At 31.3% G+C, this 19497-nt stretch overlaps 2 protein-coding genes across 2 annotated transcripts in view; one reads left to right on the top strand and one right to left on the bottom strand.

The window, feature by feature from the left end:
- Positions 1-19497, top strand: part of LOC126737765 (enoyl-[acyl-carrier-protein] reductase, mitochondrial) — an 83362-nt gene that overhangs the window by 27879 nt on the left and 35986 nt on the right. The window lies entirely within an intron of this gene.
- On the bottom strand, positions 735-18947 carry LOC126737761 (chitinase domain-containing protein 1). The gene is made up of 6 exons (XM_050442800.1): positions 18551-18947; positions 9323-9503; positions 1531-1734; positions 1319-1477; positions 1042-1267; positions 735-981 (listed from the first exon to the last, which is right to left on the bottom strand). Exons 1-6 carry the CDS (start codon positions 18836-18838, stop codon positions 837-839), a joined length of 1203 nt encoding a protein of 400 aa, XP_050298757.1. The 5' UTR covers positions 18839-18947; the 3' UTR covers positions 735-836.

The raw sequence follows: 19497 nt of genomic DNA on the forward strand, positions 1-19497 counted from the left end.
ATATTTTGAATTGATCCGTTCAAAAAATAAAGAGGGACGGACATTAAAGAAAAGCACTGTATAGAATATACTTATAATAATAATAATAATGTCTTTATTAAAAAAAAAGCAATATTAATCTTACAATATTACTTAATACTACATTGCCAAAGAAGGCGAAGATTAGCTTAAAGCTACTCTTTAACTCTTAACCTTCCTAACAATCACAGCTTAAATGGAGAAAACGAGAAAAAAAAACAAAAAAAAAGTAACCAGTATATATAAAGCATTTGACGAAGTATTAAATATTGGTTTATAAGAATTAAAGAGCTTAACGGCATAAGTAAAAGCTCGCTCGAACAGAGCCGCGGAATGGTGAGGCATGGTCAAGATATTGTATCTAATATTTCGAGTGTGAACCTGGTTTCTTGGTATTAACTTTTCAAAAAGATATTCAGGACTTTGACTAACATAAAATCGATAAATGAAAGTAGTAGTGAAGAATTTGAATAGATAAGGTAGCGTTAACCACCTCAACTAAAATATAGAGTCTGATACATGATCAAACTTTCTGAGGTTAAAAATGAATCTACAGCAAGTATTCTGCACGCGTTGCAGGCGGTAACGATTTATTTGGTCTAAGCAAAGATACTTGCCGTAATTTTTGACGAAAACCAAAAAGTTTTTAACATAAAGTGCCAAAAGCATCCATAATAATAATAAGAATCAAGAGGAAGTTTTATAAAATAAAGCAATTCTTCGTTAATTTTATATATTTTTTTCAACAAAATAACAATTATATCTTAAATTTTATTGACCTCACAGTGTAAAGAAATAAAACAAAATATTTACAATAATTACAGTAAATCATAAAAGTAGTCTAGCCCTTGACCAATTTCCCATATTGAAATACCTACTTGTAATTTATGAGCTAATTCCAATCTTTTATATATAGAGTATAATGTTGGATAAAATACCAGATGTGTCTCCCTTTTTTTATCCCTAAAATATAAATAGTATCATACTTTATGTTTAACCAAACCGATAGAGTGTACTACTAACTGATATTCAAAATAATGCTCCCCAGCATCCGCAATGTAGGTTAGAGTAATATCGGGAACTAACTTCAATATGCTAATAAAATCATTTCCTGTAATCGGTTCGCCACCATTGACACTATAATCATTGCCATAGAAATTCATACCCATAAGAATTTTAGATCTCATTGCCTCGTCAGGGCAAATATATTTAACTGATTCCTCTATCCAGTTCAATGGAGCATTTGGACCTACAAACAATTCTTATTTATGTTTGAAAATAATGTCAAAACAAGTATTACCTGGTCTTTTTGGACTTGAAAAATCATAAGTCATTAAAGAAAATGCTGTAACGTGGCTATAAAGAGCATCATATTCGTTTTTTGTAAACAATTTCGTTTGTCCATGCATTGGCGGTATTACCAAAATAAAATCTAAATTTTCTTGCTTGAAAAACTTACCTAAAAACATGTAAGTTATAATCAAATACCAAAAGTATTTTAACTTATTATACTTATAGACTTTACAAGACCAACCAAAATATCAGATTTTACTGCTCCTGCAAGTTGAGACCAAACTTCTAAAACATATCCATCAAATTTATATTTTTTGCATGTTTTAATTAAGGTTTCAGCCAATGCTTTTACTTCATCTGGATTTCTTAGTAAAGCAGTGTAGTCTTCACCAGTCCAACCATCAAAAAGTACCCTGGGAACAACTAAATAATATATATGAAAAATTATTGGATGTTGTGGTGACGGTTAATGAATAATATATTTAAGACTTTGTTTTTCTCATACTCTTTCTATTTTTCGCCCCTTCCACAGATTTTAATACTATTCAAGTGAAATTCATAAAATTGTTGATTTTTTTTCTACAGTTTTATGTTTCTCATTATGATGTTTATTGAGTCTTACTTCTAAAGAAAAATGCATATTTCCTTAATAAATAGAAAGTTAGGTTTTCTCGTAACAAGTTACAAGTCAGGTTCTCATTTTCAATATTTTGAAGTTATGGTGTTGCCTTAATAATATCCCTTATACAGATTATTTTGTCATATACCATGTGACTTGGGAAAAAGGTAAGACTTAATAACTACTTTACTCTTTACAGTGAAATTGTATCTTGAAGAACATATTAAATTTGGTAGATTGATAAAATTGTTATGAGAGCATCTTTTGACATATTCAGTTGTTTTCCGTCACTCTTTGGTTAACCGGAAGACTTTCTTATTTTCAGTGAGACACTTGATATATTATTACGTATTTTGATAGAAAATAATATTGTGAGAACAATTAAGCTGCATTTACTATTTTTCGTTTTAGACTCATAGAAAAAATCAATTTTTTAAATTTGAAAATAGGGTACCATGAATGCGTTAAAAGTTTTAATTTTTAATCAAGTAATCACGAAAAAATAGGTTTCATTGCATTTTATTACTTAAATCTTTTACATGTTCATTTAAAATGTCCAAACCAGCAGTTTTGGCATTTACTTTATTTTTTTTTTCAATATCGCGTTATTGGGAACAACCGCTTTGGAATGCAGATTTTTTTTCCATATAATTAGATACGAATAATTTTTAAATCGGTTGATAAATAAGCCCATAAGAAGAAAAAAAGTCACATAAATAAACGCATTTATTTAATAAAGATAGCATAGAAGGGTTTGACTTCTTGAATATCATTTGACATCTGTCAAGTGCAATTTTAGTGTTTACTAATATTCAGATGTTTACTGATTATATTTCTGAAAAATTGCATTTCAATAGTAGTTGTTCATAATAAGGTGCTATTTAAAAAAATAAAGTAAATGCCAAAAATACTAGTTAGGAAATTTTATATAGGCGTGTAAAAGATTGAAGTAATAAAGTACAATTAATATTATTTTTCCGTGATTAAAAATTAAAACTTTCAAAGAATTCATGTCACCCTATTTAAAAATTAAAAAAAATTATTTTTTCTATGAGTGTAAAACAAAAAGTGGCAAATGCGGTATCATTATTCTCAGAATATTAGTTTCTATCACAATACGTAATAATATACCCATTATCCCATTTAAAATAAAAATTTGTGTCAGTTCCTGGCAAACCGGAAGTAACAGAATATGTCAAAAGATGCTCTTATAACTGTTCTATCGATATACCTAATTTCATTTCTTTATTTTGAAAAGTAAAAAAGTTATAAAAAAGTGTTCCATTTTTTCTGTCACCCGGTATATTCCGATTGTGTTTTTGTACATTTATCAAGGAAAACTTGTCACCAATCAACATATAAGAAAAATCATTTTACAGCTTTTAAGGTATTTGATAGCTTAAACAACAATACCACTTAAGTAAGAAATGCAAAGAACTGAACACTAAGAGGAAGGTCTGCTCTAAGATACTTGATTCATTATCACACTAAATGAATAGGGACGGTGAAGCTCCTCTTCTAGGATTGATGATGTATGCAAAGGCGTAATTTTAGGTGTCCCACTTATTTCGATAAGAAGGAAAATTTTGATTTTTTTTTAAAGAAAATTGGGATTTTGTCAAAAATGAAAGCACATAAATATATATAACATATATTATAAAAACTTTATTTATATCTTGACATGTTTATAACAATAATATTTTCATTTCAATATATAATGTCTAATAACAGGTCTTATATTGCATGCAATTTGGTCCTTACAGTTCCCACTATGGCTATCCCAAACCATAGCCAACCTGGTCAAGGGTGATTCTAAATTTCAATCGTCGGCTAAACTCGTTTTATTTGATTTGATTTAGGTTTCTTGGTATATATTTGTTATTTTTCCTAATATTTGACCCATGGAAACGTCAATTGTCTTTTCTATTGATAAACCAGTAAACACTAAGAATTTTCATTTATTTTGGTAATTTTTTTCGCCTTCGTGTTTTTTTGTTTAAATATATGCCTATATTATTTCTATAAAATAAAAAAAATCGTTTAAAACTACCACTATCCATTGGAAAATAATAATTCAATTCATGGAAAATCACAAAAACTTGTTGTGTTCATCCACGTTTGGTTTTAATATGGCAACATGGGTGCAATCAATAGGACCTAAAACACCAGGGAAATTGGATCTCTCTATAAATGTTAATTTATTAATTTATCTTTTATATTTAAAAAATTAATCGGTCAGCAAGGTTAACGACTATTGGACACTCACGACTGAAAATTTTATTTAGAATCAGTCATATCGAGTAATCGTGTCGAATCGTGATTTTAGAATCCCAGCCCTGGGCGAAATAATCGAATATCATCGTGTTGTTAGACAAATTTAGATTTTGATTGATGTACCCACGATAGTCAAAAAAGTCAGGCATTGAAGAGTGAAAAACGCTTTGTGAAATTTGCTGTTAATAAAGAATATTTACCCTTAGATCATTAGATGGCTTGGGGTGGAATCAGCCGAGGTAGTAGAGAGGCTTTAGATAGGCATACTCACATTTAAATTAAGGAAGTTTTGGAGCCATTTGCTATACTTACATAATGAATGTACCAGAAGTGCGTAGTTCGTAAACGAACTAGTTCCAATGAACTATTCCTTACCCGGAACGAAATGAACTAGTCCCATTTCAAAAAAAAATCCTGTTAAGATGACGTCGGCAAAAATATTATGAACGTATTTTATTTAATTTTTTATTTACACGTACGCTATACAATAGACAGAAAATACTGACAATATACACCGTCTGATCGCTTTTCGGAATTTTACAGGTACATAACCTTTTCAAGAAGTTTATTTTTTTAAATATTTTTTCTGGGTTACAAAAATAGTGAATACTGTTGTCTGGACTGTGATACAATACCAATTGACCTATTTTTCTTATATTTATATTCAAAATGTCAAAAAACCCCAGTGATGTGTGGATGCACTTTGAGGTTTTAACCGATGATAATAATAGAGCGAAATGTAGCTACTGTAAGCATTCTTCTTTGATCGCCGGAGGTTCGCTCGGGAACTTAAATAGGCATATGAAAAGAATGCAGTCCACCATTCCAATCACTAGATTCTCCTCTCTTCCCGACACAGATAATTCAACAGCTTCCAAGCATTTACATTCCGAAAAATCTCAAATTAATAATGATTGTAAGTAATGGTACTAGAGATGGTAACTTTTAAGCATGCTTGGGACCACAGTAAGGGTAGATATTTTTCAGCACCCTCAACAAGCAGCGGCGCCAGTCAGCCTGTAAGAAATGTAAACCGTCGCCTTCGGTTTTGCAAAAGGACATATCGATTTATTTGAGGAGTACCAAACCGATGTCAATACATAAAAGCAAAGAATTGGACTGCCAGTTGTTGCGCATGATTGTTAAAAGGTATTATCCATTTTCCTTAGTTGAAGATCCTGAATTTATTAAACTGATGAAAATGGCTGCTCCCGGTTATAAGGTACCGACTGGGAAAACTTTAACTGAAGGATTAATTTAGCAAATATAATAAAAAACTAGATCATTTATACAGGAGCAACTGAATTCTGTTGATTCCCTAAGTGTGACAACATAATAAGATTCGTGGACCTCGATAATCAATGAAAATTATACAGCCATAACTGTTCACTATTTATTAGAAAAAAATTATAATCTTGCGTTGAAATCCCACCTAATAGATTGTTTTTCATACTGTGATCGACATACTGCTGAACATTTAACAGCCCTTCTAAGAGCAAAATTTGAAGAATTCGAAATAGGCGAGAAAGTGGTCTGTGTTGACAGCGGTAATGCGGCAAATATTCTAGCAGCGGTTGGAAGTCAGGCAGCTATTTCGCACACTCCCTCAATCTATTAGTGCAGAATAGATTAAAGGCTACTGCCGCTAGTGTTATTATTACTAAAATTAAAGCCATTGTAACCTTTTTTAAGCAAAGTTCGGCAGCTCTTGCAAAATTGAAACAGATCCAAAATCAAATAGGGTTACCAGATTGAACTCCACACTGGATATGATTGAAAGGGCAATAACAATAAAAGACGCACTGAATTCTACATTAGCACTAGAAAAGTCCGACTTAAATACAGTAAGTACAGAAGAATGGTTTATTTTGGAAAAACTGGTGGTTCTATTGAATATTTTTAAAGACATTACTGTGGAGATAAGTGCTGAAAAAAACGTCACAATATCTAAAGTTTTGATATTTGTTAATGCTATTTTATCATCTTATTCAGGAAAATTATATGCAAGTTAAAAAACCAGAATTGAAAGCCGTCCTCAAAATATTTAGAGACAATTTTTCCAAAAGATTTCAGAATGTGGAAGATAATGAAATTTTCACAGAATCGACTGTACTAGATCCAAGACTTAAAAAATATGGACTTAAAAACGAAAGAAAATATAATAATTGTGTTTCAATGTTAAGGAAAAAATTATCTTGTATCTACCCCAGTTTAATTAGTTCCGAGACTAATGTTTCGCAAACCACTAAAGTTCCAACGACTCAGGATGTCCAGAAAGAGCAATTAAGACCCCCAACAAAATGGTCACTTTTCGACAAAGCTAAGTAATTTAATTCAAGAAGTGAAACCTACAGCAGCAGCTATTATAAAATTGGATCATTATCTTAGCGAACCTTTGATTAACCGTGAAGATGATCCGCTGGGATGGTGGTATGGACGGCGATACGTGTATCCAACTCTTTATAAATATATATAAAAAACGTCTTTGTATACCGGCCACTTCAGTTCCCTGTGAACGCACTTTTTCTAAAGCGGGTCAAATTATTATGGAAAAACTGTTTTTAAATAGCAATTTTTAGTTTAGTCTTTCCATGTTACTGAGCATGTTGCATTAGTTTTATGTTTTATTTAGTTTAATATTATACCCTATATTAATGTGTAACTGTTTTATTATTGGTTTAAGTTTAAAATATACTTGTTTGCAAATGCTAAACACAGCCCTTACAAGTGGATTTTTTTGTTTGGTTTTTTCCATGTAGCCGAGCATTTCACATAAGTTTTTTGTTTTGTTTACTTTGATAGTTTAGTTATACATGTGTTATAATGTTTCATTATAGCTTTCAAATTATTTATTGTTTATTCAATAATAAACATCTACAAGGCACGTAATGAGCGGCCCTTAGTCTAAGCACCGAGACTTGAATCTATTTTTCAGTAGTCATCATAATATGTAATCCTTTTCAAGTTCAAGCAATCCATGATGCTTAAAATATCAAGACCTTCAGATTCAAAAATATGCTACATCAGGTTCTCAGATTTTCTTGCCCGGCGGCTTCTTCAATTCGGTTCATAAAATATCAAATAACAAAGATAAGAGGCCTCGATAATCATCATATAACACAAACAACATATAACATAACATCGTATAACATAAACAAAGATTAGTGGCATCGAAAAACCATTACCTTTAATAATACATAGGATATTGACGGTATTGGTGGTGAACTAAAGAACTAGTTCAATGAACTATTTCGCTCGAGGAACTAGAATTCGCATCCCTAGTACCAGCTAGCTACCTTTCTATTTAAATGAACAAGATTCCACCATTTTCAATTTGCCTATGTGGTAAGAAAAACCACTTCAACTTTCGATATGCATATTATATATCTTTGTGAAACATCTGGGTCCGTATTTTCGAAACCATGCTAGAATCTTCGAATGCGAACAAAGTCGAGCGGCAAAATTCTCACACGAATTAAAAAGTACATTTTTAAACAGCATTTGAAATTTCATTCGCATACGAACATGAAATGTAGTGGCAACGTAGCAAAGTCGAGTGCTATTGGAGGCCGTGTCAAACGGGATGAAGACGATACATTTTTTTAACCTAACCTAATAAAATAAGTTTAAAAACATCAGAGAATTTTGAGGTTTTTTTTATGGCATTTTTGGGGTTTGTCGAATTGACTTTTTTTTAAGATGGATTCAAAAAATAAAAAATATTGCGGTTTTGTGTCGAGTGAGCAAAAGAAAGAACTAGTCTCATTTATGGAAGAGCACCCGGAATTAAAGTGGGGCAAATTCACCCAAGATTTTTCAGCTAAAACTGCACAAGCCTTGTGGATAAAAGTAGCGGAGAGATTACACAGTCTCTGGAGCACATCAATTCCAGCGTAATAGGCTCGCTTAATCTATATAATTTATTAAATTGAGCATCTGAATACATTTAAAATAGGTCAAGAAATGAAGAGTACATCTTATTCCTTCTATCTGCCAGAGTTTCAGTCTCTTCCAGCACAACGACGACGTTTCTTTGCACAAGATTGTTTAATCTTGCCATTTGATTATTGTTTTTTTTTTCAATAAACAACAAAAAAATTCGACAAATACCTAACCAACTAACACAAATTTAAAAAAAAAACAAAGCTAGTTTAAACTCAAAACAAGATAAGTGGCAGAATCAAATTGAAAATCGCACATGAATTGGTATATATCCATTCAAAACAGCGCATGCGAAAAAGTTCGCAAACGATGCGGTCGAAAATACGAATATCCATTTTTTGTGCGAAATCCTCTAATTTCGTATGCGAATCAAAGTCGAATGGTTTCAAAAATACGTACAGTGGGCTAATTATACATACACGAGTACATTAACCGCGAGCTGAAACCAGTTTTCACTCAATTGTTCTGGAGAAATTGAAATAATCCTAATAAACAAATTAAATTATATTTTGTAGAGTTATGTCCATATTCTGGGATTTTGTTAATAAGGCGAAGGTAAAAAAAGGTCTTATTTCTCCAGAAAGGCAGAGTTTTCTTTGTATGATTTTTATATCGTTTTATAAGTTTTAACTAGGTATCTCCACTTGTTCCTTTTGAAGGGATATGACAATTATCATGATTGTTTTCATTACCTTTTAACTGTGTTGTCCGGTGTATGTTTTTTAAAGAAACCTTTTAAAAGTATATTTGTATTTTAAAATTTTATAATTTTTTAAGAAATATATGTTGTCGTCTTTTAGCCTTAGTACATTTGACAATTTTCGTTTTAACTAATGTAAGTACCTTAGTTCTTTTATAATAATAAGTGAGTGTGCGTATTAGAACCTAATCTATTTACCCAACACCCCCTCTTTTTTATTTTTAGTCCTCGACCTGATAATGCTCATAAGTTTTGTAATCGCGAAACCGGTCGTCACAAAATAATAAAAATTAGGAATTTTCTGGAGAAATAAGACCTTTTTTTACCTTCACATTAAATTATGTGATTCTACCCGTATTTAAATTCAATAGGGCCTTCAGTTAATCATTTATTTAATATTTACATATGAGACAGTTTCTTCTGCTTAGATATTGAAAGAAAAAGAAAGAACTAAGATGAAGGACTATTATTTTTACCTTTAGTTTGCCTTTCTCTTCCAGCATTCCTGACATCAGCCATCCACTTCGTATCAATATCATGAGTGCCCGTGACTTTATAAGTCAAATATCTCTCCCTCTTTATTTGAAGCCACACAGGGCTTATACTGGTAAACTTGTTGCCAAAAATTTTTGCTATATCATAGCCATGGTTGTTCCACTACGGCGACTATTATTAACTTATTTAGTTTATTTTAGGATAGTATAACCTTAGATTGACACTAGTTGCTTTGTATTAAATAGGTAATATTGTGAATAAAACTGTAACTATATTAACTTAGTGTCCTGTTCTAAGGGTGGTATACAGGAAGTTTAAATTGAGAATCAAATTTCAACCATAACAAGATCAACATAAATAAATAAAATATATTGTTTTATAAAGCAAGGCTCAATTATTTATAGACTGAGATGGAATGTTTTGTAAAACTATATTCTTCGAAAGTTTGTAGGCTGTTAAAATAAAATACCCTTCAAAATTTTACGCTAAATATAATTTTAACCATCCGTGCAAATAGACTAACATAGAGTGCGTAAACAGTCTAGTTTTGAAGAATTAAAATATTTTTATGTTATAAGTTTAATTTTACTATTAATTTAATTAGAAAAATAGATGAATATCATATTTTTTTGTGATTTCAAACATTATGAAAGGTTCATATATTCTATACAGAGTGGTTTTAAAATCATGTAGATAGATATAGTGCTTTCATTGCAAAACGAACCAGTTCTTAAAAAAAAACACGTCAATTTAGATATACAGGGGGACGCTTGACATAGTTCTGTCAATCACCTCTAGCTAACCTCACTTTGATATGTCAAATGGGAGCCCCCATTATTTTAAATGGCAACAATTTTCCATCTTAGTTCGCCAAAGAAACTGATGCAAGTTGAAGTGATTTACCATTAGAAATGTATGGTTAAAAACAGTTCATTGCATCCAAATATATTTTTTTAAATGTGCAAATTTTTCCAAAATTCTTTGTTGTAACTAAAGCCTTCATAAATTCCGTACGGTAAGCAGTAAGAAGTAACACGTATGACGCAAGAAAAATAAACTACTAATATTTAAATGGAGCTATTCATAAAAAAATAGAGCTATTCAAGACGCATGAAATGGTTCAATTTCATTTCTTGTGTCATACTTCTTACAGAATCGTAAGTGATATAATGATAATAAATCGTCTTTATTTAACAAACCCTGCAAATTACAGTATTTGCCTGAACAGGCGAAAATTAGCTAAAAGCTACTATTTATCTCTTAACCTATCCAGTTTAACAAAAAAACTAAAATTAATACTACTTTAAAGTAAAATATATGTTCCATCGGCTAAATAACAATTAAATAAATTAACCGAGAACAACCAATCATTGCTGTTCCAAGAATAGATCTTTATAGAATCTTCGATAACAATAAATGTTAAAATGAAAATTAGGCTTGAAACGATTAAATAGAATCACAGCTTGATAGGTGAAAGAACGTTCAAACATTGATTTAGTGTGACGTGGCATTGAAAGTATATTATACCTTATATTACGACTATGAACCTCAGGTCTGTAAATCATCTTTTCACACAAAGGTGTGCGTGTTTTAAATAAGCGATACAAAAATACTAACAAATACAACTTAAATATATTCACAATTTTTAGCCATTTAAGTTGAAGCATAGCCTGAGATACATGGTCGTATTTCCTAAGATTTATTAATAAAACGACAACATGTGTTTTGAATACCAAGCGATTTTGCGTTATTCTATCTAGACATGGGTAATACACAATTATACAATAATGAATGATAGACATAATCAAGGATTGAGAAAGCTTTTTTCTTGTTTTGTAATTTAAAATACTTTTATTTGCATAAAGCAGTCGCAAGCGTAAATAACATTTTTGTAATAACATATTGCAGTTATCCCTAAATCTGAGAGATGTGTCAACAATGAGACCCAACATTTTTACGTGATTTGAAAAAGTGAGAGTAGTATTATTAAGCGTAATATTAAGTGTATTTCCTATGTTATGCCGTTGGTTGCGACCCGCAAACAATAGAACTTTAGTTTTAATAGGGTTAATCTGCAAATTATGTTCACTGGAGAAATTCATTATCTGCTCCAAATCAAAATTAATGCTTCTTAAGTTCTGCTGCAAGCTGAACATTATGTGGATTAAATAGGTGAAGAACTTGAGTATCGTCCGCATACAGGTAGACGTCCGAGTTTAAGGCTACGTTAGGTAGATCAGAGGTATACATTAAGAACAAAAGTGGCCCCAATATAGATCCCTGCGGTATACCGGAAACTATTATTTTTGATTCAGAATATTTATTTTGTACCTATACTCGCTGCGTACCCGCTCGCTCCATAAATACGATTTAAAAAACGATAAGACGGAGTCATCACAACCAAAATAAGACAACTTGGCAACGAGCAAGTCATGATCAATCAAGTCAAATTCCTTAGAATAATCCAGTGCCACCAAAATCACAGCTAACTTTTTGTCTAAGGCTGTAATGATATTATCTGTAATATTTAGAAGAGCACTAGTAGTGCTATGACCTTTTCTAAATCCGTATTGTTGAGCTGGCAGAATATTAGTCTCATAAAGGTGATCCATCAGTTGACCATGTAGTATTCTTTCCAAGATGATCGTCAATGTTTGCCAAAATAACCAATCAAAAGGGGTAGGCTAGTAGGGATTTCAGAGAGGAAAATATTCAGAAAAAGAGACAGGATGAATTTTGCTACGTTTTTTACTTCTTACGTTTTTATATTATGAATTCGCACGATCCTTATTGCATGGAGCTTACTTCTTACGTGTTACTTCTTACTGCATACCTTACGGAATTTATGAATCCACCTTACTAGGTACAAAAATACCAGTGCATTAACTAGCATTTTCAGAAAATTAATTTGGTCTGGATCATTGCCTCAGAGGTCCAGACCCAAATCCCTCCATCCAATACTGATCCTGTAGAGAACATCAACCAAGTCTCTTTACTTTTGGCTTTACTGTTGACCTTATTAAAAGCATAAAAGATCTGTTGGTGTCACCCCTAACCAGGCTATTTAACCAATGTTTAAAAAATAGCATTTTTCCAGATATCCTAAAATCACTGTTGTCCCAATATTTAAAAAAGGTGCAGTGGATGACTGTTCTCAGAAATATTTGAAAAATGCTTGGCTATCAGAATTGCCCAGTTTTTTGAATCCAACAACCTTTTCACCGATACGCAGTTTGGCTTCCGAGCAAACCTGAGTACATCAATGGGAATACTAGATCTTTCAAATTATATCTATGATTTCTTTGAGAGGTGATTCTGTGGCTGCTGGCTTTTGCGACCTTAGTAAGGCCTTTGCTTATGTTTCCCATGACATCCTCATCAAGAAACTGCCTGATTGTTGCTTTGACACATAAAGTGTCTTTTTCATAAAAAGTTACCTCAGTCAACGGTTCCAGAGAGTTCGTGTGGGTGGGGTTGATTCGAAGGAGATTGGGATGCCACAGGGATCGGTCCTTGAACCACTGTTTCTGATTTATATCAATCACTTACCCTCTGGACCGCCCCTGGATTGCACTTTGTCCTTTTCGCTGATGATACTACAATTGTCTGCTCTGCTGGAAGTAGAGCAGAGGCTGAGGGTATGAGGAGGGAGGCATTATCGAGGGCTGAGCAATGGTTTTCTTGCAATAAACTTTTTCTAAATTCTTCCAAAACTCAGGAAATGACCTTTTCTTGTCGTGTTAGAGATGCAGCGACCACTGGAAAAAATGTTAAATTTCTTGGTGTCCATCTGGAGCCAGAGGTTAGATGGAATGCTCATGCTGATTCTTGCATCGCGAAATTGGGAAGCAATATATTATTTTTAAGAGGTCTGGCAAATTGTGTTTCCCCACCGACGCTTAAGCAGGCCTACTATTCCTTATGTCACTGCCATCTCACATATGCGATTGTTGTGTGGGGACATAGTCCGGGGGCTTCTAGGGTGTTCTTGCAACGTAAAGCGGTTAGGATTGTGGCGGGTCTTGCTTATCAGGATGACTGCAGGCCTGCTTTTATTGCCCTGGGAATTTTGACTCTTCCTTGAAAGCTGCCTTTATTCGTGAAAGTCTCCTATATAATAAAAACCATACTTTCCAATACCAGACTCATGAACAGGTACATTCTCATAATACCAGAAACAAACAAGATTTTGTTCCCAGTTAACAGCTGTTGGAGTGATGCAGGGATGGTCCTAGGTGTCTGGGAGTGCGGTTCTATAATCGGCTGCCTGAAGCTATTAGAAATCTATCTTTGGAATTATTTAAAAGACACATTAAGTCTCTTTTAGTCAGTAAAGCGTTTTACAGTCTGGACGAGTATTAAAAACCCGAATTTTAACTGTTATGTACCATTGCAATTTAAAAACTATTTTATTAATTGTTACATTTATTGTACCTAATTTTTATTTAGTCTATTCTTTTAAAAAATTTAATTCTCAATTACTGTTTTAGCATTAGTCTGTGTATGTCTGTTACTGCAATGTCCTTGTATTTTATTGTAGGACTGATACTAATCATTACCCTAGTTTTTAAGTTAGCTCAGGGTGCTTAAATTTAATTTCTTGAATATTACACTGTAAGCATTAATGAGCAATAAATTAGCATTCTCTAAAAACAATTTTTTTTGCTTACTATTCGATTATACGTCAACCGATTTTGTTTTTTTTTTGGTTTGGTTAGATAGAAGGTTGTATACCCTTTTAGGGTAGCCATTTGAAAATCAAAAGTTTGGGGTCAATAAAATATTCTTTATTCCCAGACATTTTTAGTTACTATTCTCTGGTACATCAACCGATTTAATTTTTGTTTACTTTTTAATTACCCAAACGATGGGGGTTGGGTTCGTTTTGAAATGAAAAGACTGTATATGTGGTTCTTATTCTTGAATGCAGACTTGAATAGTTAATGTTTTATATAAAATATTTATAAAGGTTTTGTATTCTTTAAAGTTTGTTGAAGGTTTTTGTGTTTTCATTTCATATAAGGGTCATACTTATTTGTCCTTGACAATTTTTTAAATAAAATATGTTATAAGTTTAGAACCTTTTTGCCAGTGACTTAAACCAGTGCAAAAGCAATAACAGTTTTATATAGTAAAAGTAAGAAAATGTGACTGATTTTTGTAAGCCCAACTGAGGCATTTTTAAGATGGAGTTAAGTAAATCTATATATCATAAAACCATAAAAGATAAAGCTTTACTTTAATTATGGCAAAAGTTGTGTAAGTCGGTTCTTATTAAAATAGACTGTATCTGACATTATTTGAAGCAATAGAAAAAAATAAATTACTTTGTCATGGAACTTTTTCCACCCTACATGATATAAAAGTTTTATTTATTTTTAGAGTTTTAATCAGCATAAAATTACACCACTTTGCTATAATTTCATTTGAGATATTGAAGTTGCTGCAATAATTTTACTAGAAATGCTTGTATTTTAAAAATAATAAAAGATTAATATGAACTATAAATTTCTGTGTTTTCCATAAGAAAAGAATTCTGTGTTTTACAGCCAAATACAATTTTTATAACTTGGTCTACAAAAATCTAAGAAATCCTGAATAAAATATAGCTTTTACCATTGGCTATTACATTATAAAAAATTATCTCTTCCGTTTTTTTAGTTTAAGATTATTAATTATAATATTACTGTGTGGCCTAGGATGAGGGGAACACTACAACTTTACCTTAAAAGCGAAACAAATGAAATTTGTTATTTAGCAATGTAAGGGAAAGTATAGCATTTTTTGACATTCTATTCTGACTAGATTATTTTTTGAAAAATAATCCAGATTTTTTTCAAATATTTTGGTGTAGGCTTTATTAAAATTAAATAAAAATAATTTGCCAGAAAAATATAACATCTAAAAATTTAAAATACCCTAAAAGTAGATCCAATAAGTTACACAATATCCTGAAAAACCTATACTTTTAAACTCTTTAAGAGATTGGTTTTCAATTGACTTAATTGTTTTCTTGCTATGGAGTTATTTTTTAAGGGATTTTTGAAAAATATTAAACCAAAACGTTTGGAAAAAATCTACATATAAAAAGACATTGTTCTTTTATTTCAAGCCCTTTAAATAACAAACCTACATATCTACAATGTTATAATATCATCTGTTTAGCTTAAAATGCAAGAAAGTTATTGAACATTCTTTTGATCCTGGGCCACCTGATGATAATTATTTTAATAAACTCCTATTTTTCAAAAAAAAATTATATCTTTAAAGCTAAGAAAGATAGAGAAATATACAACTTTATTTAAAAGGCGCCCTATCTTAAAATATAAAAAAATGATTTTTTTTATGAGTTTAAAATAAAAAGTAGTAAATACAGTATCATTGTTTTCAGAATATTATTTTCTATTGAAATAGGTAATAATATACCAAATGTCTCATTTAAAATAAGACAGTTAGTGTCACTAGTTTTAGAAGGGAGATTCTTTCTAAAATTAAAAATAAAACTAGTTCAGGTTGGGATTAGATATCCTTGCATATTTTTCTGGCTCTTCCTACAGACGTGCTGGAGATTCTTGTAGCTGCGATAAACACCTCTTTCGTCAGGGGTGTGTTTCCCTCATGCTTGAAGAAGGCTGTCATTATCCTATTTTACAAGGGTGGAGATCCTAATGATCCATCAAATTTCCGTCCCATTGCGCTTCTTCCGAGAGGGAGTACTTTTCAATAATGAAATATCAAGGCAGTTATCTGTCAATGCTGGTGTTCCCCAGGATTTAGTTTTGGGCCCACTGTTATTGTATGTTTTTGTATGTCAAGACCTTCCCCAAATTTTTGCTGAAGGGAAGTTCACTATGTTTGCAGACGATACAACTATCTTATGGCATGATACAATTCCATCTCAATTAAGCAGAAAAATAACTGCGAGTCTTCACAAAGTAAAAACCTGGTGTGACTCAAATTTGTTCAGATTTAATGTTTCAAAGACTAATATTGTCAATTTTAAAGGTTCCATTAATAATATTCTTATATACTCTCATTTTGCTGCAACCCAACAGTTTAATAAATTTTTGGGTTTAACCATTGATGATACTTTAAAATTTGAGGAACACATCTCTTGTGTTTGCAGTAAGGTCTCGTCTGGGTGTTATGCTCTTAGAGTGATAACAAATCATTTGGATTTTGCAATATCTAAAAACCCATATTATGCCCTAATTGAGCCGCACCTTTGGTATGATATCCCATTCTAGGGGTCCTGTTCTCAGTATCTTTTTAATGGCTTGTTTGTTTTTCAGAAGAGAGCTATTTACAGTTCACTATTTATGTGGGGTAAGGTCTGCTAATCAGTCCTGTCATCCTTTATTTGTTAAATGTAAAATGTAAATTGAAAAAAATCTGGATTATCTTTCAAAAAATAATTTAGTCAGAATAGAATATGTCAAAAAATGCTACTTTATCTTACATTGCTAAATAACAAATTTCACTTGTTTCGCTTTTAACGTAAAGTTGTAGTGTTCCCCTCATCCTAGGCCACACAGTAATATTATAATTAATAATCTTAAACTAAAAAAAATGGAAAAGATAATTTTTTATAATGTAATAGCCAATGGCAAAACCTATATTTTATTCAGGATTTCTTTTAAAAGTAGACCAAGTTATACATTTACAAAAATCATATTTGGTTGCAAAACACAGAATTCTTTTTTTATAACTTGATGGAAAACACAAAAAATTTACTAAGTTTATATTAATCTTTTATTATTTTTAAAATACAAGCATTTCGAGTAAAATTATTGCAGCAACTTCAATATCTCAAATGAAATTATAGCAAAGTGGTGTATTTTTATGCTGATTAAAACTCTGAAAATAAATGAAACTTTTATATCATGTAGGGTGGAAAAAGTTCCATGACAAAGTAATTTATTTTTTTCTATTGCTTCAAATAATGTGAGAAGAAAATTAAAAAAGACTGTCAGAAAGAAAGAGAAAAAACAAATGTTCTTGTTTTTATCCATTTGAAAATTTAAACTCCATTTTAATAAGAACCGACTTACACAACTTTTGACATAATTAAAGTAAAGCTTTATCTTTTATGGTTTTGAATATCCCAATGGCCACCCTCGAGTTTGGGATGACCAGTAAATTAATAAAATTGTGATCTAAATCATATTTGGCTTAGGAGGTTTAAGTGTTTGAAATAGGTATGTGAGAAAACGTTAGTATTGAAATTACAGAGAGAGCAATATTAAAAATTGGAACAAATTTTTTTGACTTTATGCTGCCTCTTTGTTTTGGAAACGGTAACACTGATTTTTGAGAAATTTAGAGGGGACCTTCAGCTTGGCCAATACTATGGGACCCGCCAGGTCTGTTTGGTTGGGTTGCCTATTCCTCACTCTAGTCTTGTTAGAAATTCATTTGTATTTGAAGGTAGGAAACTGTTTAACCATTTACCCTTAAACATAAGACAACTTAAGTGCACAAAAAAGTTTACAAGAGCAGCAAGGACACATTTGGTAAATAAGGGATTTTATAGCTTGGAGGAGTTTTATGCAGAAAATTTGATCTGATGCTTCTTTTAATGTTTATGTTTATCACCATTGATGAAATTTTCATTTTATTACATCTAGGTTACTTATGTGTTATGTTGTATTAAGTATGTAATTTTAATGTATGACTGTTCTTATTGTATTTTTTAGTATTTCATGGTTCCTATTATAACTATTATAATTTATATCTTATATCTACATTCAAATTTTTGTTTTACCAAATGGCTTTGTCAACAACTATGTTATGATAATAAAGCTATCTTTGACTTTGACTTAGTTAAACCAGAAGTAATGGAAAACAATAAAATATGTCAAAAGATGCTCTTGAAACTATTCTATTGATATACCAAATTTCATTTGTTTATCTTAAGAAGTAAAAAACTTATTAAGTGTTTCCTTTTTTTTGTGTCACCTGGCATATTCAACTTGGCAAGAAAAGACCTTGATCTGATACTTGAGTGTACCCTTCTGGATAAAAATACATTTTTCATCAAACTTTAAATTAACTAAAAAGGGTTTATTATTCCCAGTGGCTTACTTAAAAAATACATTTATTTATTAAGATGTAATAGTTAAAATTTGGTTCACTCAACCTAAAAACCTGTATAATATATTAATTTAAGCATTATTATTTACTGTTTCGGGATATATTAGTTAACTTACAGGTGTGACATATCCTAAAACAGGTCCATCAAAGTTAAATTCATCAGTTTCTTCATAAAAGGCTTGATAATTGGTTAAAATAGACTCCGCAGTTATATTTTCCGTTAGTTTTTCAAGCATGGAATATTTCTGGGGCCCTAACCGAACTTTTGCCGGTTTTTTCAACTTTTTCTCATCCTGAGGCTTTTTATCACCTCGTTTCCTTGGAGTTAGGGTTTGGCTAGCTTCTAATTCAAGTAATAGAATACAAATCAATAAACATCCGAGCAAGGCCCGCAAGAAATACATGTTTATTTAAACTGTTCCTACTTCCTACCACAAATAAGTACTACCACATCACTGATTACATATCATACAATAAACAAGGCTCAAAAGTGTGTGCACAGAACACAAATATAGAGAAATGTGTGTTGCCTAATGAACAGACAGAAATTCTGTTGACAGGTTTATTGACGTTGTTGACACAGACGGGGGCATCCATCTTGGGTGGCGTGTGGCGGGAAATTTAAGCTTGATCCATTGCCTGGTATTTAAATTTCAAGTAATTTGCAGTTGCATTACAAAGTTGATGCGTTAACTGACGAGTGATGAGATATATTTAAATAGAATTTTATTTGAATTAAAAAAAAAAACAATATACTTTTATTTTAGAAATACCTACATTTAATTAAAATCGTTAATTTTAAATGTTGAGAAAAATAAAAATATTGCATCTCAGACATCCCTCATCACTTTAATCAAGAATTAACACATCAACTAAAATATTATTTAATTTAAATTTGGTTCTCAAGACATTGCTTATTTAAGATATTTAGCTATAGATACTTACCAAGAATTATAAATTGGCCCGATAGATATGGGACTAAATTTTAAATTAAAAAAAAACAAAGCTAAATTGTCTTTTAAATGTTTTATTTTAAGATGAATTAAAATAAATTTAACAAAGG

This window comes from Anthonomus grandis, chromosome 6, assembly GCF_022605725.1.
Source record: "Anthonomus grandis grandis chromosome 6, icAntGran1.3, whole genome shotgun sequence".
Classification (NCBI taxonomy): domain Eukaryota; kingdom Metazoa; phylum Arthropoda; class Insecta; order Coleoptera; family Curculionidae; genus Anthonomus; species Anthonomus grandis.

What these genes read in the sequence shown, in the direction of transcription:
- LOC126737761 (XM_050442800.1), bottom strand. Translation starts at nt 18,838, where the DNA reads ATGTATTTCTTGCGGGCCTTGCTCGGATGTTTATTGATTTGTATTCTA. An exon ending in TTTTAGGATATGTCACACCT is followed by an intron (nt 9,504 to 18,550) that starts GTAAGTTAACTA and finishes TAGTCGCCGTAG; the next exon opens with TGGAACAACCATGGCTATGA. An exon ending in TGGTCTTGTAAAGTCTATAA is followed by an intron (nt 1,478 to 1,530) that starts GTATAATAAGTT and finishes ACATGTTTTTAG; the next exon opens with GTAAGTTTTTCAAGCAAGAA.